The sequence below is a fragment of the Piliocolobus tephrosceles genome, chromosome 7 (genome assembly GCF_002776525.5).
Source record: "Piliocolobus tephrosceles isolate RC106 chromosome 7, ASM277652v3, whole genome shotgun sequence".
NCBI classification, from domain to species: Eukaryota; Metazoa; Chordata; class Mammalia; order Primates; family Cercopithecidae; genus Piliocolobus; species Piliocolobus tephrosceles.
The window spans coordinates 13,867,083-13,893,379 of record NC_045440.1 but is presented as its reverse complement, the minus strand read 5'-3'; the positions used below and the strand labels follow the sequence as shown (position 1 = coordinate 13,893,379).

Genomic DNA, 26,297 nt, shown 5'->3' with positions numbered 1-26,297 from the left:
AGCCAGCTGCAGCTTCTTCCCCAAGGAGTCCCAAGGCATCAAATGTCTAGAACAGTTATCTGGGTGCAGAAGGCTTAGGACAAGCTTAGCCGGTTGGGCCCGTTCCTGGTGCAGACACTGGAGGAAGACCCACCAGGTGAGGAGAACGCAAGCCTGTTGGGCTGACAGGTTGAAAATATACCAGTTGTACATATGGTTCCATGCCCTGGTCAGGATCCTCTGCCCTTCATCTGCTGCATCACCAGACCACCAGTGAACACACTCCACAACTTGTTCTGACTCGCGCAAATACAGAGAACAGTGGGTTTCCAATGAGTTGTGACTCTCCTGGACTGCTCTGCAGGAGGCAGAAGCATAGCCCATTAGAGCCCGCCCCCCACCGACCCCCAGGGCAAGGAAAACATTGGAAAGGCACCAGTAGTTGAATGGGTTACCACCAAAGCTCAGAAACCAGAGAGGTAGTCATATCTCACCCCCGCCTTCCCACCCCAGAGCACTACTGTGGATGCAGTGAAATACAAAAGTCTCCCATCCAAGTACTAACCAGGCCCGACCCTGCTTAGCTTCCGAGATCAGACGAGATTGGGCGCCTTCAGGGTGATTAAGAAAATGTGGCACATATACACCATGGAATACTATGCAGCCATAAAAAAGGATGAGTTTGTGTCCTTTGTAGGGACATGGATGCAGCTGGAAACCATCATTCTCAGCAAACTATCACAAGAACAGAAAACCAAACACCGCATGTTCTCACTCATAGGTGGGAACTGAACAATGAGATCACTTGGACTCGGGAAGGGGAACATCACACACCGGGGCCTATCATGGGGAGGGGGGAGGGGGTACGGGGGAGGGATTGCACTGGGAGTTATACCTGATGTAAATGATGAGTTGATGGGTGCTGACGAGTTAATGGGTGCAGCACACCAACATGGCACAAGTATACATATGTAACAAACCTGCACGTTATGCACATGTACCCTAGAACTTAAAGTATAATAAGAATATAAATAAATAAATAAATAAATAAATAATAAGTAAGTAAAAGAAATACAAAAGTGGAGAGCACAACTAAGATCCTATTTGCAGGCCCTTATCTCTTAAGTGTCATCCAGTGGACTGCAATCTGAATTACACCATCAAACAAAACCACATTGCTTCAACACTCAGAGCCTGTGAAACCCACCACAGGAACCTATTTGCAACCAAGGAAACCGTACAAAGGCTTGGCCTTATGAAAGCACTCAGAGACGAAGCCAACTGACCATACACAGCATATGCCATAGTCAAACCTTCAAGGAAAAGAGAATATAAAAATAAAAAGCCCCAACCAAACAATATCAAATTCAAAAAGAAAAAGTAGCACCAGTTCCTTCTGAGAAGGAATCAGTGCAGGAAGTACAAGAACTGAAAAAGTTAGTCTTTTGTAATGTCCAAAGGATTGCACTAGCTCCCTAACAATCGATCCTAACCACGATGAAATGTGTGAAATTAAAGATATAAATTCAGAAGCTGGATGGCAAAGAAGCTCAATGAGATCCAAGAGGAAGTTGAAATCCACTGCAAGCAAGTCAGAGCAGCAATTCAAAATTTGAAAGACAACAAAGATATAGTAAGAAAGAAACAAACTAAACCTCTGGAATTGAGAAATCCACTACAGGAATTTCAAATTACAGTTGGAAGTCCTAACAATAGACTAGATCAAGCAGAAGAAACAATTTCAGAGCCTGAAGATCACTCCTTCAAATCAACCCAGTCAGATAAAGAAAAAATAATTTTAAAAAATGAACAAAGCCTCTGAGAAATAAGAGATTATGTAAAACAACCAAATCTATGACTCATTTTGCATTCTTAAGAGAAAGCAGAAAACTTGGAAAACATATTTGAGGATATAACCCACAAATATTTCCCCAATCTCATTAGAGAAATGAATGTGCAAATACAAGAACTGCAGAGATTCCCTGCAAGAAACTACACAAGATGACTGTCCCCAAGGCAAACAGTCATCAGCCTTTCCAAGGACAATGCAAAAGAAAAATCTTAAAGGCAGCTAGAGAAAAGGGTCCTATCACCTATGACGGGAACCCCATCAGGCTAACACAGGACTTCCTGTCAGAAAACATACAAGCCAGAAGAGAGTGGGGCCAACTTTTAGAATTCTTAAAGAAACAAAATTCCAACCAACAATTTCATCTCATACCAAACTAAGCTGATAAGTGAAAAAATAAAATCTTTCCCAGAGAATCAATCACTAAGAGAATTCATTACTACAAGACTGGCCTTACAAGAGCTACTTAAGAAAGTTGTAAACATGGAAACAAAAGAATAATAGCTGCCACCACAGAAACACACATAAGCACATGGCCCAGAGACACTATAAAGCAACTACACAATCAAGACTAAAGGTTAACCAGCTAACAACAGCACAATAGGAAGAAAACTTCGCATATCAGTATTAACGTTGACTGTAAACAGTCTAAACGCTTCACTTAATAGACAGTGGAAAACTGCATTAAAATATGTTCCGTCTCCAATAGATTCATTTACATGTAACAATACTCATAGGCTCAAAGAAATGGATAAAGATCTAACACTCAAATGAAAAACAGAGCAGAGACTGTACTTACATGAGATAAAACTGACTTCAAATCAACAACAGTTAAGAAAGGACAAAGAAGGTAATTACATATTGATAAACATTCAGAAGACTTAAGTATCTTAAATATATATGCATCCAAAATTGGAGCACCCAGATTCATAAAACATTCATAAAAAATTTCTAGACTTACAAAAAGACTTGGATAGGCACAGAACAATAGTAGGGGAATGTCGAGACCCCAGTCACAGCATTAGATAACTGAGGCAGAAAATTAACAAAGAAATTCTGAACTTAAATTAAATGCAATGGACTTAACTGACATCCACAGAATACTCTGCAAAACAACCGCAGAATAAACATTCTTCTTATCTGAACATGAAACATCTTTGGTGTATTCAAAACAATCAAAATCATACCAAGCATATTCTCAGATCACAGTGGAATAAAAATAGAATAATTTCAAGAGGAAATCTCAAAAACACAAAATTACACAGTAACTAAATAATTTGCTCCTGAATGATTTTTGGGTAAATAACAAATTAAGGCAGAAAACAAAAAATTGTTTGAGTCAAATGATAGCAAAGATACAACATACCAAAATCTTTAGGATACAGTAAAACCAGTGTTAAGAGAAATGTTTATAGTGTTAAATACCTATATCAAAAAGACAGAAAAATCTCAATGGTCTAACATCACGTCCAGAGAAATTAGAAAAACAAGAAAAAACTAGCCCAAAAGGTGGCAGACAAAAATAAATAACTAAAATCAGAGCATAACTCAATGAAATTGAAGCCAGAAATCTATATAAAGAATCAATGAAACCAAAAGTTGGTTCTTTGAAAGGATAAACAAGATCAAAAGACTACTGGCTAGATTAACAAAGAAGAAAAAGAAAAGATGCAAATAAGCACAATCAGAAATGACAAAGGTGACGTTACAACTGATGCCACAGAAATAAAAAAGATACTCAGGCACTATATTAATACCTCATTGTACAAAAACTAGAAAATCTAGAGTAAATGGATAAATTCCTGGAAACATATGCTCTTCCAAGACTGAATCAGGAAGAAACTGAAACCCTGAACAGACAAATAGTGACCTCCAAAACTGAATCAGTAATAAAAAACCTACTAACCAAAAAACACCCTGGACCAGATGTATTCAGATGAATTCTGTAAAATATATAAAGAAGAACTGGTACCAACCCTACTGAAACTGCTCAAAAAAAAAAAAAAAAAAAAGGAGGACGGGACGGAATCCTCAGATGAATTCAAGATGGATAATAAAGAAGAGTTGATATCAACTTTACTGAAACTATTCCAAAACACACACACACACACACACACACACAACGGAGGAATCCTCCCATCCTCCCTAACACATTCTATGTAGCTAGCAGCACCGATACCAAAACCTGGCAAAGACACAACAACAAAAAATTATACACCAATATCACTAATGAACATAGATGTAAAAATCCTCAATAAAATCCTATTATAGCAAACTGAATCCAACAGCACATTCAAAAGTTAACTCACTACAATCAAGGAGGTTGCATTTCTGGGATGCCAAGTTGGTTCAACATACACAAATCAATAAATGTAATACACCACATAAACATATTTAAAAACAAAACCATACCATAATCACAATAGGCACAGAAAAAGCTTTCAATAATGTCCAGCATCTATTCGTGATAAAAATCCTCAAATGCATCAAAGGAATATACTTCAAAATCATAAGAGCCATCTATGACAAACCCACAGGCAACATCATACTGAACAGGAGACAAAAGCTGGAACCATTCTCCCTGAGAACTGGTACAAGACAAGGATGTCCACTCTCTGCTCCTATTCAGCATAGTACTGGAAGTCTTCATGAGAACAATAAGGAAAGAAAAAGAAACAGAAGACATCCAAATAGGAAAAGAATAAGTCAAAGTGTCTCTTTTTGCAGACCATACGATTCTTTATCTAGGAAACCCTAAAGACTCTACCAAAAGGCCTGATAAACGATTTCAGTAAAGTTTCGGGATACAAAATCAATCTACAAAAATTAGTGGCATTTCTAAATAATGCTTGAATTATTGAAATAACTTTCAAGCTGAGAATCAAATCAAGAACACATTCTTATTCACAACTGCCCGCCCCGCCACAGACACACACACACACACATTACCTAGGCATACATGTAACCAAAGAGGTGAAAGATCTCTATAAGGAGAGCTTCAAAACATTGCTGAAAGAAATCACGGATGACACAAATAAAGGGAAAAACATCCCATGCTCATGGATTGGAAGGAGGCTCACTATCATTAAAATGGCCATTCTGCCCAAAGTAATGTACAGGTTCAGTACCATTTCTCTCCATTTACCATAATTTTTCACAGAATTAGAAAAAAAAAAAAAAAAGCTATTCTAAAATTCATATGGAACCCAAACATAGCATAAATAGTCAAGGTAATCCTAAGCAAAAATGACAAAGCTGGAGGGATATTACCTAACATCAAACTATACTACAAAGCAACAGTAACCATAACAGCATAGTATTGGTACAAAAATAGACATGCAGACCAATGGAACAAAACAGACAACCCAGAAGTAAAGTTACACATCTACAACCACCTGATCTTTGACAAAGTCTACACAAACAACGAGGAATAAACACCTATTCAATAAATGGTGCTGGGGTAAGTGGCTAGCCATAGGCAAAAGAATGAAACTTGACTCCTAGCTTTCCACATATACAAAATTAACTCAAAATGGATTAAAGACTTAAAAATACCTAAAACTATAAAAATCCCAGATGAAAACCTAAGAAATATCCATTTGGACACTGGCCTAGTCAAACATTTTATGACTAAGTCTTCAAAAGCAATCGCAAACAAAACAAAAATTGACAAGTGGAACCTAATTATACTGAAGAGCTTCTACACAGCAAAAGAAACTATCAACAGAGTAAATTGACAACGTGCACAGGAGAAAATACAAACTATGCATCTGATGAAGGACTAATTTCCAGAATCTATAAGGAACTTAAAAAACTTAAGCAAAAAATAAAGAACCCCATTAAAAAGTGGGCAAAGGATATGAACTGATACTTCTCAAAAGAAAACATACAAGTGGCCAATAAACATGAAAAAATGCTCATCAACACTAATCATCAGAGAAATGCAAATCAAAACTACAATGAGACACCACTTCACACAAGTCAGAATGGCTATTACAGAAAAGTCAAAAAAACACAGATGTTTGCACGGCTGTGGAGAAAAGGGAATGCTTATACATCACTGCTGGGAATGCAAATTATTTCAGTCACTGTGGAAAGCAGTTTGGAGATCTTTCAAGGAACTAAAATGAGAACTGCCATTCTACCTAGCAATCTCATTACTGGGTATATACATAAAAGAAAATAAACAGTTCTACCAAAAAGACACAAGTACTTGTATGTTCACTGTAGAATTATTCACAATAGCAAACACATTAAATCAACCTAGGTGCTCATCCACAGTGAATTAAATAAAGAAATTATGGTACATATACACCAGGGAATACTATGCAGCCATTACAAATAACAAAATCACATCCTTTGAATCAACATAAATGCAGCTGGAGTTGCAAATTCATGCCGAAACAGGAAAACAAATATTGTATGTTCTCACAAGTGGGAGCTAAACCTTGGGTGCATACAGACATATACATTAGAACAACAGATGCTAGGGACTCCAAAAAGAGGGAGTGAGGAAAGTAGGCCAAAATCTGAAAAACTTCCTATCTGTGTGATGGCTTCAGCAATGCCCAATCCTCAGCATCACACAATATACTCTTGTAACAACCTGCGCATGTACTCCATCAATCTAAAATTTTTAAAAAGACCTGTTAAAATGTGAAACAAAGATAAAATTTCTTATAGAGATAGATGTTTTTAAATATGCATACATTTTTATACTTTTTTCTGAAGGACTGTTTACAAGACATATGGTACTGGCTTAAAAATAAAACTATATTTAATTGATGAGACTTTTATTTGTTGCTTTGTTTTCCAGAGCATAGCCTGAAATAAAACCAATACCAAACGTGTTTGTTTCCTGATTTTTGTCCTCTCTGTTGGAATCTACTAAAACAGAATAAACTAACCTAAGTTGTAGTAAATATAGTCTATGAGTAGTACACTACCCATGTTTCTTTGCCCTTAATGCCTTAGTGTGTTCCAGCCTGATTTCCACCACCAGCACCTGCATTTCTTTGACTGGCTGGCTTTCTTTGACAGATGAAGTCCACCAGTGCTGGAGAAGTAATAACTTTGCCAAGAGAATAGCTCTCAGCAAATGACTGATGAGATCTGGTGTATAAATACCTCAGCTCCCTCACCACTGCAGTAGGAAAGCTGACATATGTGTTCTACACAGGCTCCCCCAGATCCCATAGCAGAATTAAGCTTCAGTCGCTCACAACACTGACTGGATAAACACATCTTTTTTGGCTGCTTTCCTTCCTAGACTTAGTGTCCCACTCTTCTCCCATGTTTCCTTAACCTCCAATATGAACTTCTTTCACTTAAATCACTGTCTTTGGATCTGTTCTGAAAGGACCTCAAAATAAGACACGTGTGTTTTCGACTTTTAAAAGTGCTTATGCAGACAAGGCCTCTCCAACCAGTGGATGTTTCTTTCTCTTTCTGTTCCTCCCACCCATGGTACCCTTCTTGGTGCCTCCAGCTTCTGCCTATCTTACTACTCCCCCACCTTTTCTGCCCCTGGACTAAGCCTACTGCTGGCTTGCCCCTGGTAGCTGCGTGTCATAGGACCTGGCTCTGTCTGACACCGCCTTCCCTCTTTGCCTTATGGCACTGCCGTCTACCAGGTTTGTGTTGATATGGGCATGGACACAGTCATTCTCAGCCCTGTATTTATTATCAGATTTTATCTACCAAAAACTCCACACTAAGAAAAGCAGAATTCAACTAATTTTACAGAAGAATGAGAGAATAAGTAACTTCCCCAAAAAAGACAGACCCAGTAAGAGGCAGAGTTTGGAAAAGAATTCTGGTCTGTTTTCTTTCTGTTTCTCTTTGCCTGCACACTTCAGGACAAAGGCATAAAAATGCTTCTGTGAATCAGAGTCTTTACTTTTTCTTATTAAAATCTCTTTTTAAGCATATAAAATGTCACAGATTAAATCATATTTACTAATGCATAGTAAAAGAAAACCCATTTACAGATGGACACAGTGGCTCAGGCCTGTAATCCAAGAACTTTGGGAGGCCAAGGTAGGAGAACTGCTTGAGTCCAGGAGTTGAAGACCACCCTGGGCAACACAGTGAGATCCTATTTCTTGGGGGGAAAAAAAAGGCCAGGCACAGTGGTATGGGCCTGTAGTCTGAGGTACTTAGGACACTGAGTTAGGAGAATCACTTGAGCCAGGAGCTGAAGGCTGCGGTGAGCTATGATCGCACCACTGCACCAAGGTGACAGAGTCAGACTCTAACTCTATAAAATTAAAATTCTTAAAAATTAAAAAAAATCATTTACAACCAATCATATTTACTAATGACTTTCAATATACACAACCATCCTAAAAAATATAGGTCAGCATGATCCTAAGCTCTAGATATTTCAGTTTTTCAAATTATCTCTTTTTTGAAGAAAAAAGAAAATCATTCTTTGGGATTATATGCTAGATGGGTTATTTTTCTTGGCGGCAAATTATGTAGGAAGACCAAATTATATCTAAGGTTCTCTAGGCTTCTCATTTCAACACTGTGACATTTGGAGTTGGATGATTTTTTTAATTGGGTATAGGAGACTGTCCTTTGTATTTTAGGTGTTCAGCAGCATTCCTGGCCTCTACCACTTAAACGCCAGGAGTGGGTAGATGCCCTGAAAGTTGAGCAACCCGAAATGTATCCAGACACTACCAAATGTCCCCTGGAAAATGGCCCCTGGAACAACCCAGGAAATACCATTCTGGACACTGGCCTTGGCAAAGCATTTATGGTTAAGACCTCAAAAGCAATTTAACAAAATAAAAAATTGACAAGTGGGACCTAATTAAACTAAAAAAGCTTTGGCACAGCAAAAGAAACTATCAACAGAGTAAACAGATACCCTACAGAATGGGAGAAAACATTTACAAACTATTTACCTGACAAAGGTCTAATATCCAGAATCTATAAGCAACTTAAATCAACAATCAGAAAATTAATAACCCCAGTAAAAAGCAGACAAACACATCAAGACACTTCTGAAAAGAAGACAGATAAGTGGGCAACAAATATATGGAAAGATGCTCCACCCATCGTACATTTAATTTCTAATCATTTAATTTCATACATTTAATTTCTAATCATCAGAGAAATACAAATTAAAACCACAATGGAATACCATTTTACACCAGTCAGAATGGCTGTTTTTTAAAAGTCAAAACATAATACATGCTAGCAAGTTGTGCAGAAAAGGGAATACACACACTGCTGGTGGGAATGTAAATTAGTACAACTATAACGGAAAACAATATGAAGATGTCTCAAAGAACTTAAGATATACCTACGGTTCGACCCAGCAATACCTTTGCTGGGTGTATACCCAAAGGAAAATAAATTGTTCTACAAAAAAGATGCATGCACTCGTATGTTCACTGCAGCATTATTCTCAACACCAAAGACATGGAATCAACTGAGGTGTCCATCCACAGTATGGATAAAGAAAATGTGGTACATATACAACATGGAATACTACATAGCCATAAAAAAGAATGAACTCATGTCCTTTGTAGCAATATGGATGCAGCTGGAGGCCATTATCCTAAGCAAATTAACAGAAACAGAAAATCAAGTACTGCATGTTCTTACAAGTAGGAGCTAAACATTGGATACACATGGACACAAAGAGGAAAAACAGACACTGTGGGCTACTAGAGGGTAGAGGAGGAAAGGGCTGAAAAACTACCTATTTGGTACTATACTCAGTACTTGGGTGACAAGATCATTCATACCCCAATACTTAAGTATCATGCAATATACCAATGTAAATAACCTACACAGGCACCCCCTAACCTAAAATAAAAGTTTTACCAAACAAACAAAAAAAAGTCTGATACCCTCCCAAAAAAAGGATACAATGATATGTTAAAATATTCCGTAAGAATGTTGAACAATTTTTCGTATACTTCAACAAACCATAAACAGTAATGAATTGTTTTGAATTCGTTATTATATATAATGAATTACTGGGGTCATGGCAAAAGGCAAAAGGACAAAATAACACATTAAGTAAATTATGTAACATATTGTAAGGTGACAAGTACTGTGGAGAAAAAATAAAACAGGAGAGGGAGACAGACTGGAGGGACTGGGGAGGAGGAAGAAAGGAAAGGCCCAGCTTTCAATAGTGTGGTCAGGAAGGGTCTTGTTGGGAAGCCAGCATTTGTGTGAAAAATTAATCGTAAGGGAATAAGTTATTGCTCTAAAATTAGTTCCAATTATTTTTCTTTGTGTAACTGAATTTTGAATATTGAAGGCTTTCTGAAATTACTGTTCTTTCTAAATAATGCCAGATTTCAAAAGCATATAAATATAGCAAAAACTATGTCTAATTTATTATGGTAACCAATTATTCAAATAGGCTAGCTTTGACTCCCTATCTTTGTCTGTACTACAGAAATCTGAAAATGTTCCCCAAAATATGGGACCAAATGATTATTATATAGTAATAACAGTAATTATTTTATTATTAGCAGGTGAAAACGAAGAGAGAATAGATGAAACAAGAATAGTTATGAGATGAGAACTGAAAAAGTCTAGTGATGGGTACAAGAACCCATGCCATTCTATTATTCTCAAAATATGTACCTTTTCCAAAAGAAAAAGTAGAAAAAGTCAGAGAGAAAATGAAAAACTGTTCATCTTCACCACCCTAATACTGTCTCAAAGACGGTATGTTTCTATGTTGATTTATCACAGTATTTCCTACTCACCGAAGGTAAGGAGAAGGCAACAAACTCAGCTTTGTGAATTCAGTAGCAGTTACTAATGTGAACTCTCCTACTAATGTAACAAAACATCAATTTCACTTTTACTCCTGTGGCAAAGAGCTTGTAACATTCTTATACAATGACCAATAGGGTTTTTAACAATGTCATAATTAATCCCTTCTGAAGAAAGTTAAATTTACCATGGATGGGAGGGACACTGACGACAAACTGTTCCAATTTCCTCTAGTGGGGTTATATATTATTGCCATAGCAGTAGATAAACTTGAAAAAATAGTGTATACATGTATATTTGATACGGTAGATACTAATTTTTAAAATCAACACTAAAGCGGCCTTCATCCTAAAAAAAAGTAATATTGTGTGTGTGTATGCATATGTGTATATATGTGACACAGGTAGTAAATTAGAAAGAATACATATTTTGAATCACAAACACAATCTTTTCCTACTAAATACTAAACATAATTTCTTATTCCTAAATTAAGCTGGATTAAACTTCAGAATATTCATGCTTACGAATTATACTTACCACTTGTCCATTGTGTGGGTTCTTATGAGCATATGGAGGTCCACGGATATGGTTCCACATCTGGCCAGAAGTCATAGCAAAGACTATACACTGAAAAACAGGGTACAATATATCAATATGTAAACCAAAGAATACCAGAATAATGCATTTCTAAAAGATAATGGTCATGAAGAAACTACCTTTTAAAAATCATACATCAGTTCACCCATTTAAAAAATTTTCACTTATTAACTATGTGACTTTGAGTAAGTTACTTATTCTCCCTACATGTCAGATTCCGTATCTACAAAATTGGGGTGCCAGCTCTGTTAAAGAAATACGTTAATGATTGCATCGGATAACATACGTAAAGCATCTGGCCTGGTGACAGGCAATTTGATATGTGCTCACCTGAGCCAGTCAAAAGCACAGAAGACACGCTTGATGTTTTAGTGATATTTTAAAGGACATGATAATCATCTTCTATATCCTCTAAACATCATTCTTCTATTATTTTGGATAACCAAAAGCCTACACTATTGGATTATGGTTCTTAAATCTCCGTAAGTACCTAAATACTTTCAGCAAAGCGTACGACATAGTAAATTCAGAAGATGTTAAGAGATGGAAGAAATCACAAAAAGACACAGCCAGGAATAACTCACAGAGAATATATACCTGCTGGATGTATCAGAAAAAAGTGTATTTGGAAAACGAATATTGAAGATCCAAGGCATTGCAGGGAGGATGGGCAGAGAATGTATAAACCAGAAGTCACAGTTCAATCAGTGTAACTGAGGTGTCAGCGTGTTTTGTTTAAATCACAAAATATTCTTGAGTTGATGAAATGGGACTCCTTTAGACTAAACGTGTTCTCTAGGTCAAAACAGTACCTGGACTTCCTCCTGTCCTGTATCTTGCCCAATCACTCCTTACTTCAGCTTCCTGGCTCTGATAGGCATTTGTACCAAAAAGAGTAACACCACCACCACCACCACCAAAAACACCTAAGACAAGAAGGAGCAACACACGACTGGGAGTCTAAATGTTCTAGGTTAGCACAATTGTTAAAGAAGAAAAGGAATACAATTGGATTATGTTTTCTGCTTGGCAGCCAAAGTGATTCAACAGATAATGACACAGCTTTAGAGGGGTTAATCTGAAGCCTTTTCTAACTTTCTTGAGAATAACTCTGAAATTAACTCAGACTTGTTAAAACCCAGATTTGTCTTACAGACTAAGCCTAGGTTGGAATATTTTCTGAGTCAGGATTTATAAAATATTTTCACTTACACTTGGTGAACACACTAGATAGACTATTAAGCCCAGGGTGAGCACAGAGAGTGATTCCCCATTTAAAAACGTCCATTAAAAATTTGAAATTGTTATATGAGAGAAATAAATTCTATATTTAATGTATAGGAGTATCATATCAGTGAATTTGGAGTATACATTAAAGTTGATTATTTATGCTATAAATATAACATAGTGTTTTAGGCAGACTATATTTTAAAATCCAGAAAAAGGAGCCAGACATGGTGGCATGTGCTTATAGTCTCAACTACTCAGAAGACTGAGATGGGAGGATCCCTTGAGCTCAGAATTTCAAACCCAGCCGGGGCAACAGAATGAGCCCTTAAAAAAACTGTAGCTCAGGGACAGTGGTTCACACATGTAATCCCAGCACTTCGGGAGGCTGAGGCAGGTGGATCATACGAGCTCAAGAGTTTGAGACCAGTCTGGGCAACGTGGCAAAACCATCTCTACAAAAAAATAAATAAATAAAAATAAAAATAAAAAATTAGCCAGGCATGGTGGCCTGCACCTGTAGTCCCAGCTACTCAGGAGGCTGAGGTGAGAGGATCATCTGAGCTGGGAGGTCGAGGCTGCAGTGAGCCATGATCATGTCACTGCATTCCAGCCTGGGCAACAGAGCAAGACCCTATCTTAAAAAATCCAGGAAAAGATACATCTTGTGAGCAAAAACATTTATAGTATAAACAAATTACCTTTTGTTTTTAATAAACACTTGCTAATATTACAGTTTTATCTTTTTATGCCCTAACCCTTGTCACTAAAACAGCAACAGTAACTATGGTATATACCTTTGGTTTTGCTTTTATGTCTATGTTCACTCCTTCTCTCCCTCCATTTACTGATTCCATAACATTCCAATACTGAATTACAAAAGCACATGGTGAAGTATGTATTTTAGAAAGGTGGCACTAATCACAGTATGGAGAATAGACTAGAGACATCAGTTTGGAGGCTGATGCATAAATACGAGCGACTACTATGGTCTATTTCATGATACATGCAATAATTGAGAGAAGCAGACATACAGGGCAAATATTTAATAGGTGGAGTCAGTAAGTTTAGGTGATTGAGTGATGTGACAGAAAATAAGACAATCAAAACTAACCCCACTGTTTCTGATATGACTGGAGCAGCACAGTAGTATGGCCCAGTGAGATACAGAGTGACAGAAGCATGTAAGTGAAAGAGAAGCAGGTAACAAAGATCTGGAGTTCAGTTTTAAAATGACTGATTCTAATGTGCTTTCAAAACACTCACTTCAAAAAACCGCTGAGACGTCCACGAGACACTTGCATATACTGTTTAATAACAGACATCTAGGAAAAAGCTATAGATTTGGGGATTGTGAGCACATAGTTGGTTACTATACTCATAGGAATGGATGAAGTTGTTCTAGGACAGTAGGTAGGGTGAGAGAAGAAAAGCAGGCATAGAAAATAATCCCATAAGCTGGTTCATGAACAGCTGCCCAGGAAACTGGGACGCACAAGTCAAAGAGTTAGAAAGAAAATGAAGAAGGCAGGTATACTGGCTGAGCGTGGTGGCTCATACCTGTAATTACAGCACTTTGGGAGGGTGAGTCAAGAGGATCGCTTGAGCCCAGGGGTGAGACCAGCTGGGCTAACATGGCAAAACATGTCTCTATAAAAAAAACACAAAAATTAGCTGGGCATGCTGGCGTGCACCTGTAGTCCCAGCTACTCAGGAGGCTGAAGTAGGAGAATGACTTGAGCCCAGGAAGTGAAGGGCGCAGTGAGCCAAGATCATGTCACTGCACTCCAGCCTGGATATCTCCTAAGGGCAGGGGGAGGGGAAGAAAGGGGGAAGAGGAAAAGAAAGAAGAGAAAGAGGAGGGAGAAAGAGGAGGGAGAAAGAGGAGGGAGAGAGAGGAGGGAGATGGAGAAGGGGGAGAGAGAGAGGTGAGGGGAGAAGGAGAGGGAGAGAATGAGAATACAAAAAGTCTCACTTTCTTTGGCTATAAAAATATTTAACCAACTAAGATATTCACAAACAGTAGTATCTACCGAAGAACCTTCTATGCTCTTAAGACCTACCATTGGTATGTTTAAAGTACCTTGCCTAGAACTTTATCATAATAGTTGGGAATGGAGGCTTGTAAATTATAATACTCGAGTTGCAGACGTATCTTCAGCACCTGTGCAACCTTGAGCGAGTCCATTGCTTTGGGCCTCAGTTTCCTATCTATAACATTAGGATAATACTGGTATCAATTTTCCTCAACTGCAGGGGTTTTAAGTAGGTTAATCTATGTAGAGCCCTTAAAAATTACACACAATACACAACACATGCTCAATAAATATCATTATTATTCCAAAGCCCTCCACAATTTGCTCCCATACTCCTAAATGGCTCCATGTACTAGCACTCTTTAACTGGCACTGCACACTCCATTCAGGCCACTCTTCCTGCTTCCCCCTGCATCCATGATGGTAATGCCTGCATCCACATCTTGTTAATGCTATGTCAACCCAGTCAATCTTCTACTAAAACAGGGTTAACTCATGGCCCATAGATGGTTCTCCACAGAACCCTTCCAGTTTCCTTTATTCATTTAACAATTACTTACTGGAGTACTACTGCACACCAGACACTAGAGATGTAAGAATTAAGTAAAATAAAGAGGCTTCCCATCCTCAGCTAGAAATCCTGAATAAGTGGCATGTGCCCTGACATTTAAAAAAGACTCATTTATTCACTCAAGATACTATATATTTAAGAACTGATTTAGAAGCAGAGAATAAAGCGATGAACAAAAATGTAAGATAGAAAACTGTCATCAAGAAGTTTACATTCTACATGGAGGAAAAGAGACAACAGCAATAGCAATGCTACTTATGGTATGTCACAAGTTTAAAAAATCATCTTAATATATATGATTTATTCAACATGCCAGGAAATGGTTTAATAAAACAAAACCAGGTTCAAACCTGGAATAACATGCAGAATCATTTGAAGTAGTGACAAATGTATTTATTCATACAGCTCTGGCACTTTTCACAAGAAACAACAAAACACTAAGTAACAGGCACTTCTAAAATGCAAAATAGCCTAGGTTTCAGTTTATCAAAATTCTTATAACTGATGCATCCTTTTTTCGTTGTAACAACTTAAATGTCACCATTCCACTACTTTCAGCAATCTGGAAGTTTTAGTTTTGCAATTAATTTGACTAAAATATTTTTATTTAACTATATTCATACAAAAAAGGCATGATTCATAGTTATAGCTAGATTAATTTTCACAAAACTAACACATCCTTGCAACTAGCTTTGAAATCAAGCAGAGGAACACTATCAGAAAGAGAGGAGCTCTCCTGTGTCTCTTCCTCATCATAATCTGCATAACCTGACCAAGGTAAGGAACATTCTCTTGAAAATTCTGTATCACAGAATACGTAAGTACTCAGCTTTAAGAGATATAACCAAACACATTTCTCAGGAGGTTGAAAGAAATTTATATTCCACGTAGGGATACATGAGAGATCCAGTTGATATCCATCTTCACCAATTATTGGTATTAGCTGTGTGCCTGTGTGTTCATTCTAGTTTTTCTGGTAGAGGTATGATAGTGTCACATTGTCATTTTATTTGCATTTCCCTGATTAGTAAGGTCGAATACCTTTTCATATGTTTATTGAAATTTGGACATTTTTGTAAAGTACCCAGCACGCCATTTACCTCTCTTAAAACTTGGTTGTCTTTTTCTTCTTGTTTTGTCAAGCTTTTTATATTTCTGGACACAAGTTCGTTGTTAAATTTATACACGGCAAATAGTCCTCACCAAAACATGAGGCTTATCTTTCTTTTCATCTTATTAATCATGCTCTTGACAAACAGAAGTTCTTAATTTTAATGTAGTTCAGTTTATCATTTATCGCTTCTATTATGGTTACCACTTCTTATGTTCTAAGAAATCCTTGCCCCCCCCCCCCCACCAGTTATGGAGATACATATCCATACTTTCTTCTAAAACCAGTAAATGTTCACATTTTACTTTTAGATTCATGATTCCTCTTGTGTATGGTGGGAAGTAAAAGTTGAAATTCATCTTTTTCCCATATGGATATCCAGTTGGCCCAGCAATATTTATCAAAAGTGCTATACTTACTCATTGCACTGCAAGGCCACTTTCGTTACAAATCAAGTGAGTTTATAGTGTCAGTATGTTTCTGGACTATAGATTCTGTTCCAGATGGCTTTTTGTGACATGAATACCATGAAGGCTTAAATATTAAAGATCTATAATAATTGTTGATATCTGTAAGTGTAAGTTCTCCAGCATTATTCTTCTTTCATATTGTCTAAACTACTCTATTCATTACCCGCTGCTAAAATCTCATCGTCAATTTCCACACAAAAAAATCTGCAGAAATTCTGCTCAAGATCAAGATGGGTATCTTTACAATGTTTAGTCTACCAATCCATTAACAGATTAACCTGCCATTTAAGGTTTTAAAAAATTTATTTGAATAAATTTTTCAGTTTTCAGTGTGCATATCTTTTATTACACTGATTCAAGATTTTTTTGATGCTATGATAATAGATTTTTTAAGAACTTGTTTTATGATTCATTACATGAATTATGATTTACTATGTATTCATTAACCTTACTGAATTTACGAATGAGATCTAATTTTTTTCTATGTACAAAATCAAATCATTTGCAAATGAGGGCAATTTTATTTTAGCGGGATGTGTGTAGGTTTTTTGTTTTGGTCTAAGTGCACTTGCTCAGGGTCCCAATGAAATACTCAAGAACAGGCATCTTGTATTATTCCTTATCTCAGGAATTTCAATAAGTTGCCAAATATGACATTTACTGTATTTGTTTAAGTCAAATTAAGGAAATTCCCTTCTATTTTGCTTTCTTTTTCTCTTATACCCACATAAGCACTGAACCTATTAAATGCTGATATGCATATATCAAAGATGATTATATTTGTTTCTGTTTAACTATTAGCATAGAGAACTACACTGATAATTTTCACATAGTAAACCATCCTTGCATTAGTGAAACAACTTGACAACGTACTACCATTTTTATTTATTACTGTCTGCAATTTCTTTGTTTAGAATAAATGCATCTATATCCATAAGAAAGACTTGCCTATCAGTTTTCTATTTGTATATGTCCCTGTCAGAGTTTAGAATCAAAGTTAGTCTTGTTTCAGAGAACACAGGCATTTCTTCTTTATTTTATTCACAGAAAAGTTTACCTAAGATTAGTATTATTTCTTCTCAATTGTTGAGAAGAGTCATCATGGAATGAAAGTTTTCGCAATGGATTCAACTGCTTTAGCAATGGATTCAATCCATACTGGAGTATGCAGACTTTCTCATTTTTCTCGTGTTGGTTTTGTTTGCTGGTTTAAAGTTGTTCAACTTCCTTGATATTGTCAACCTTAATAGTGATGTGTAATCACCCTAATCTAATTGGGGAATGTACTGAGCCATGGCTGGATTATGGCCCCAATAAAGTTCTGTCTACATTTGATCTCAGCCACTGAAGGTTTTCCAGCAAGAGTCCAGTGGGTCCCAAATTGTAATTTCTAATTCACAAGATTGCAAAATACTCTTAAGCTTTCCACTTGGGCATTGTATCCATTTACCACCAGCATACATCCTAAGACTTGAGACTTGTGAAGTTTCTACCAAAAACTCTGCTAATTTTTTTTCTTCTCCACAGAATCAGACACTCGGGTATCTAGTTTCATACAGCCTCAGAAATGGTTCTTTTTGAACTTTGGCTTTAGGACAAATGTGACACTAGACAAAAATCCTGAAAAGAGCAAGAATAAAACAGCTACTCAGATATTTGTTGCAGTTAATTCAAAGAACACCTTCAAAGGTAGTCCTTTTGGAAGTATTTTGTTTTGTACATTTGGGTTTTCTTTGACAGTCACAAATAATACCACCTTGGGACACCAAGATTTTGGACATATGTTCATCAAAGCATTTGTATGTTACTGATGTACATATCTGATTGACCTTCCCCACTACACATGTAAGGTCCCTGTGGGCAGGGCTGATGTGCTAGTCTTTTTAACTTGTCTTATCTTTGTATCTCCACATGGTCCTTCACAGATTTTGATACATCGTAGCTTTCAAACTCTTGTTGAATGGTCAATAAATGAACAAACATGAAAAACATAGAAAAGGTAAATGCACTGAAACAAAGAATCACTATTCTAAGACTCATCAATATGTAAATATATAAGATTTCTAGAAAAAAAAAATGTACTAATCCCAGCCATGACCTACAATGCCTTAAGTAACAGTGAAAAAAAAAACCATGTTTTACAATGTCCTTAAACCCATTTATTCATGTAACTTTCACTCACTCAACAAATACTTATTTAACACTTTCTACATGCCAGGCACAATTCTAAATGCTGTGGCTCCATGTGTAAAACAGATACCAATCCTTACACCTCACTGTAGTCGGAGAACACTTACTTTCAAATAAGTCGGAGAACACTACATTTATGTAACAGGCAAGCATTCAATAAACATAACTGAACACAACAATGTGTTATCTTTCTCACATCTAGAGGTTTCCATAGCCCTGTGGTGAGCTGACAACACCACCGGCTCAAGGCACCCACCTTTAGGCATCTATTGTCCTTGTTTTTCAAAACAAACTGCTCAGATGCCATAGTTCTCCAAAGGCTCAATATGTTCACACCCACTTCAACTAGAGCAACTTTGCTTTCAACCATTCTATACAGTGAACTTTCATAAGTGATTTGGTTTGGGGAAAACATTTCACATTGTATTTTAAAAAGAAAAACAATCATTATATGCTTTCAACACGTTGGGTTCATAATTATTTCATAGATTTCCACTATGCAGTTGATACAGCTTTGCAAATCAAAAATTTTCATTTTCTTCTGCAAAATACAAAATTTAAATAAGACCCTGAGTTAATTTGAAGGCATCTTCATCAGCTGAATATTAAAATAAGCTGCTAAAGTGAAATTTTTAATGCTAACTATGCAGAAAATATGTAATATCCTATACACATTTTATACAATCCTTTGTGTATTCCATGTTTTTAAAAATATAAAAGTTTTTAAGTAATTTAATGACATTACTTAATAAACAGGTGGTATAAATCAGCAGAGTAACAGCAGACATGCATATCAGTGAATTTATACACTATGCATTTCTACTGTTTACAAGTGAATTATTTACTGTTGATTTTTTAAAACTTGGTTTCAGTGTTATACAGAAATACTATCATTATTTCTTTCATTTAAACTCAATCGATATACTACATTCGTTACAAAAAAAAAAAAGAAAGGAAAGGTGGGAAGTATCTTTACGGTCATTTCAGCAACAGCAAAAAAAAAAAAAAAAAAGCGTAAGTCTTTAATTTCATGGAAAGGAAATTATGCACTGAGGATAACAATTTCAACAAGTATTTATAACCCCTACTGAGTTGGATTAAGGAGATGAGCCGTGCATGAAGTGTAGTAGATCCATGCATGGAACTTTGCAGTGAGGCTTATTCAATTGTGACTTCATAGTAAGATAAGCAAAGACTCAGCCAACAACATTCAAATGCTAAAATCTATCCATATATGAGTAATTTTAAAATGTACTTTGAGTTACTGAGGCCACTGCTTCCTCTTACTACAGAAAAGAATTAGATGTATTAAGTATATCCTAAAAATATACGAATTCATTTTATGTTCTCTTTTCCTAACTCTACACAAATGGCTACACATAGAAATACCTGTTTGCAAAAACCATAACCAACTCCAAATGGCCAAATGACATAGTCACCTGATGAGCAAAACTGTCTGGGGCCATCCAAAAACAACATTACTTTATTGAAAAAAATATTATCAGAAATTATTTGCTTCTCATTTTTAAAGAGAACAAAATAAAGATCATATGTATATAATAAAAGTTATGTAATTTTATTCAAATAAATTTGGATGAAAAAAGACCCTTTTCTACCCTCATCTGAACTCAAAGTCATCTGTAGCTTTGAATGGTCACAAGAAATAAATTTCTACTGATAAATCACAATGTGTACATGCCAAAGTACCTTTCATGAATGTAAATATTGTATAATGCTGTACAGTAATCTCCAATGCTGAAGGTTTCAAAAAATTTAATTAAAATGACATAATTTACTTGGGGCAACAGAAACATGAGGGTATACGAATCATCCTACAATACACAGTATTAAAAGGCAGAAAAGAGCTTCTATCCTATGGTGATTTAGTGTGATAATAAGGTTGTGTTATTAGATTATTTTAATGATGCTTTATCTTTCATGCTTTTAGGAGCACATCCTTAGGATATTTTCCTGGGTTCAAAATGAATGTTACCACTTATCCTACTAATATTTTCTGGCTTGAAATGACAGTAACCTATGAAGACCTTTAGGATGCCATGAAGATCTTCATTACGGGCTACAAAACATACTATTTTAACTCATTTTGGTTCCAAGTCAATATTGTTTTCCCAAGACCATAAACTACATATCTATGCTACAATCTTTGAAATTATGTACTAGTATATTTCAATATTTTACTCATTGTACTTTAAATTCATCATAAAGCCAGTAATGTATATGCTTATTGTCCATCATCCTCCATGTTTAGGGGGTGAGGGAAGGCAGAAGGGACTGAAAGCAGAACCAATCAATGATACATATTCTGTTCCACGAACAATCATCAGGATCTATAAATATTAGTTAATGAAACTTTTTCCCACTTAGAAAGCATGAGACCAGGAAGATTTAGTTATGAATACCTGTAGCTCTTTTTTAAAACTCAGAACCAGGAAATTCTAACATTTATGTATGTTTTAATATTTGCACATATTGCTTTGCAATATACTGCAATATACTGCAAATTTAATCTCATTGTTTAAATATATTGCAAAGTAATATATTTGTACATATTACTTCCATATATCAATATTTACATACATTAATTTCCTATTTCACAAAATTGCAACCTTTCCGTCTCCATCCTACACCCTAAAGCATATGATAACTTCCTCTCCCTCAGCATACACTTCATTCTTATCCTACCTTTAAGTCACATACAACAAAATACCACAGTAAAAAAAGAAAAAAAAATACCCACCTTAGAATACAGTCTACCCAGGACCAAGTGTTCGTAACAGTAAATAATTTTCCTTGGAAGTACTTTTGTATAGGTTAAATGATTAAAAAACACCACTGCTAACTGTACCTAGACTTCCTCTTTACTAAAAAGTTAGCATAGGGCTAGAGATTCTGTAGCAGACATTTCTCTCATTCATTTCCCTTCCTTTGTACACATTTATTTTGTTGTTCTATGGAAGTTATCTACTCTTATATGGTTCATTACTATTTTATTTTAAGAGCTGTCCTTTTACTGTCCAGTCAAAGGCTTTCATCAGAGTTTGTATAAGTCAGATGACAATATTTTGGCAAATTTAAAAATATATATACCTTTTCCTTACTTTCAAGGAAAAATGAGATATTAGTTATTTTAAACAGGCAAATGTTTGAGAATTTGAATGAATAGGGCAGCATTTTGGACAGTCTCTTAACTTTCTAAGGAAATCTCAAAAGTGGGATAAGAAAAATTACATATGAACAAATTCAGTTTTTCAATTTATAAGCAACAATTAGGTTTGGTGGTGATGGTAATGGTGGTGGTATCAGGCAGAAATGGTAAAGAAGACCCAAATTGCATATTTATATATACATATATGTAATATAAATTATATAATATAAATTATATACATAAAATATATAATGTAATTTATATATTATATATTTCATCTCATTGTTTAAATGACTTAAAGAGTTTCCAAAGACTATCAAACAGAAATATTTCTGTATTAATAAGAAAAACTGGAAGAGATGCAGAAAAGTATTACAAAAGTTGTTTAACATTATATTATCAGGGTAGTGTTTTAAAACACATTGTTTGTAAACACGTCTGTTCTCTGCAGCCTGTTATTGACTTCTAAAAGGCTGTGACTGGGGAGCAGGCATACCTGCCAAGATATCTTGGAATTTATCTTCTTCCATGCCAAGTTAATTCACTTTCCAAGATTTGCAGTAAAACAGCAAAACAATAATAATAATAAATCTGTATAACATAGCAGAGGTTTTCAAGAAAATTGATCAACTGAAGTATTTAACATCTATATATTGTATAAATGTTCCTCTATGAATTTATTTGCAGTCATAATGGCTCATTCTATCTACTGAGTAGAATGACCAACATATAAGATACACGTCCAGATTTAGAGAAGCCCAGCTTCGTGTAAACAATACAGAACTGGCAATCAGATGAATAAGATCAAATCCCAGTTCAATCACTTTCTAGCTATGTAAGCTTTTGCAAGTTGAGATTACTGAATCTTTGTTTCCTTTCTTATAAATGAGGCCAATATAAATTCCTCTGCACAGCTATGAAGCAAACCCCAAAGAAGAAAGAGATCAGTAAAGAGTAATGTCAATTATTACTAGCTTACAATGCAATAGCTCTGGGCCTCTTCTTGAGGAATAAGAATAATATAAGTACGTTAATGTTATTTGAATGTAATTCACAGATGAGACTATATCAATTTTTGGTAGACTAAAACAGTGACAAGATTTGATATGACATTAACTCTTAAATATCAAAGAAGTTTTAATTCTCCTGTGACACAGTGAAAGTACTGCATTTTTACCAAGAAACCTGGGAAGCTTTACTGAGTGAAGCAACTTGAAAACTAGCATGGAAAAAAGCCAAAACATTTTTTAATTTAATGACTAAGGTAATTAAGATCACCCGTAGTGTCCAATAACTTTAAATACAGTACAATTAATCCATTTTAACTCATTCATCAAAAGTGAGAAAACAGTATTAAGAAACTTTCCTTAAAAAAAACTTATCTTCCTTGCTCTTAAAAGGCCAAACATCTAATTTTTATTTTGACTATCCACTAGAAAGCCACCAAGAGGTTCTGTCTGAATTTCTAAGCTCTAGGTATTACTGCAGAAAATGAAATTGCTTCAAGGTGACTCTTGCCTGGGCTGCTTCTCAGTCTGTCCTATCACTTCCAACTTAGTCATCAAGACCCCTAATTTTTTGGTAAAAATAAAATGGGAACGATGAAGGGCTACTGCCAGAAAGCAAAAGAAACAAACTGACAATTAGCTGTAAACAATCTATTATGTTATTATAGATATAATACATTGTATGTAGTTATAATACATTATATCTTTAATATAATAACATTTTTATATTACAGACAATACTTATCTATAATAGATATACATTGACATAATATATAACATATTTATCTACATATATGTATCTAGTCTCTATTTCAACATTCTATTTATAAATATTTCATACATTTTCTGTTAGATTTATTTTAAGTACCTTACATTTTTCCTTCCTATTGTGAAAGAGATTTTATTTTCAATCATACCTGAATTGTTTTGTGTATAAAATCCTAATGATTTTTGTATAGTGGCTGTCAGCTGGGAAGTGCTGAACTCTAATGTCATCTTTTCCCCCTCCTACCTTGCCATCACTGTAGTAGCCCCACACAACTGTAGTTCTCCGAATATCCCAGGCTTCACTTATGTTGAACACTTGGCCTTAACGACTTTAGAATTTCATTTTGTTCCACAGAATTCAGCTCTTGTCACAGTCTGGGAAGCCTGTCATGATTCCCTTTACTCTAGGTTAGGTTTCTTTCCTGTGTATTCCTATAATACTTTGTTACTTACTGCCATCATAGCACACATAACCTTATACTCCATTTGTTGATTACTCTGTATCCCCGCAATGCATTTCTCACAGGCAGAGTGTATTTCTCAACTTTATATCCCCAGTATCTAACAAATATCAGTCACATAGAAGATACACAAGAAACAGTTGTCAGAAAAGAAATAGCTGAAAAAGAAATTCAGAAATAGCTGAATTTCCAAACCACTTGCAAATTACTCTGAGCTATTAATTCTGATCAAGTCTTACCATATCTCTAGATGTATTCAACACGTATTTATTTAGCATTTGTGCAAAGCAAAGAGGGACAGTACATTTTAGCAGTGAAAAGTTGAAGGAAGATAGCATGGTTTTGGCTGACAGAAAACTCAAACTACATTATCCAAGTTCTAAAAAGTTACTAACTTGAGTTCTATTATAGTTATAATCTGGCTCATTTTGTTAATATTATACAACTTATACTATTATACAAAGAATAGGAAACAAACAAACAAAAAAAAGCACAATGTATTAACATACCAGAGACACCATGGCCCAACCAGTCTTGTTATAGATGAACTCCAAGTTGTTCCTTCTCAAATAAAGCAAACCTCCAACAAGTGACACTAACAGGGCCAAAGCAATGGTACCAGAGTAGTTGGGTGGTCTGAAAACCCGAATCTGCAAAAATGCAATGGAAATTTTAAAAGTGAAAGAAAAATAAAATTTTTCTCTTGATCATATTCCAGTCCTCGTAATTTTCAACACAGAGAACTCGGAAACATGCCACCCAAATTTTCACATGTGGCACTAGCACTACTTACATTCTGTGTCGAAGATATATGCCTTAAAACATAACGGCTATGTAAAATGACTTTGCACTTCCCTGATAACTAACAACGCTGAGCATCTTTTCATGTACTTGTTGGCTATTTGTATCTTTTCCATGAAGAAATGCCCATTCAGATCCTTTGCCCATTTTTAATTGGGTTTTCTCTTTTTAAGTTGTAAGAGTCATACACACACACACACACACACACACACACATATGCATACAGATAGACACACCAGCTATAAGTATTTTATAGAAAAATTATTTGCAAATATTTCCCCCCATTCTGTGGGCTACTTTTTTGATGGTATCCTTTAAAACATGAAGATGATTTTTAGAAATAGATCTAATTGGTCTGAACTCATGACTTCTAATATGTATACCTATCTTGGTTCCAATAACATTCCCTACTAAAAGAAAAAAGGATTCCTAGAATAGATGACCAATTGAGTGCTGGGCAAAATAGATAGGTAGATACAAAATGAGCCTGGAATAAATTGTTATGTCACAAAATAAGAAAATACTTAAAGGAAAAATGATGGAAAGATGTCACAAGAGCATAGGGGCCAGCATGAAGAGACTCTCACTAGTCAAATCTAGAATAATTTTAGTACCAAAATAGTTCAGAATAGCAGTAAATTACAAACCACCAGAGGAAAAACATGTCTTGTATTCTTTTACAAGACATCAATTAGGTGCAGCCAGGACAGAAGACATAGGAGATCAGATGAAAACAAGGTTGATTATACTCAAAGGTCTCCTAGAAACAAGAGGCATGCTACGCCATGCAGGGCCACATGGGAGAGACACCAGAGTGGTCAGGTGGCAGGAGATACGAGTGAAGCGAAGTTAAGCCACTCTCGTTTTTGAAGTTTGCGTAGGAAAGGCAAGGCAGGGCAGAGTAAACACTTTAGGACTGACTAGCTTAAATAATTTTGGTGGGCTCTGGGCTATAGGAGTGGTCTCTAGTTGTCTGTTACCTGGCCCTGAGATGATTAAGGCAGAGGAATACTGTTTCCTAGGGTGTACGGAAGACTTATTCCTGGCTGGGCTTGTTATCTTTAGGAACTGGCTAGCCCCAAGAGAGCTAGCTACACTCTCCCCAGCTGGAAAGATTTTTTAGAATGTCAAATCCATACTCAGAAAACACAATTCATAAGTTCATACCAATGACGGATAATTGGATGGATGGATGGATGGATGGAGTAGGACTCTTGCTTACAGTAGAATGCTGAGGGCCAAATACAAATATGAAGAAAGAGCTAGAATTGGAATCATCATTTTGTAACCATAATGGTAAAAACTGTGTC

General features: G+C 35.8%; 1 protein-coding gene across 4 annotated transcripts in view; it reads right to left on the bottom strand.

The window, feature by feature from the left end:
• Positions 1 to 26,297, bottom strand: part of TUSC3 (tumor suppressor candidate 3) — a 296,682-nt gene that overhangs the window by 78,486 nt on the left and 191,899 nt on the right. For all 4 annotated transcript variants that reach the window (XM_023219165.2, XM_023219162.3, XM_023219164.3 and 1 more), the window contains 2 exons: positions 24,696 to 24,836; positions 11,120 to 11,209 (listed from right to left, as the gene is read on the bottom strand). In XM_023219165.2, coding sequence (XP_023074933.1) covers positions 11,120 to 11,209; positions 24,696 to 24,836 — 231 coding nt within the window. The remainder of the gene's footprint in view (positions 1 to 11,119; positions 11,210 to 24,695; positions 24,837 to 26,297) is intronic.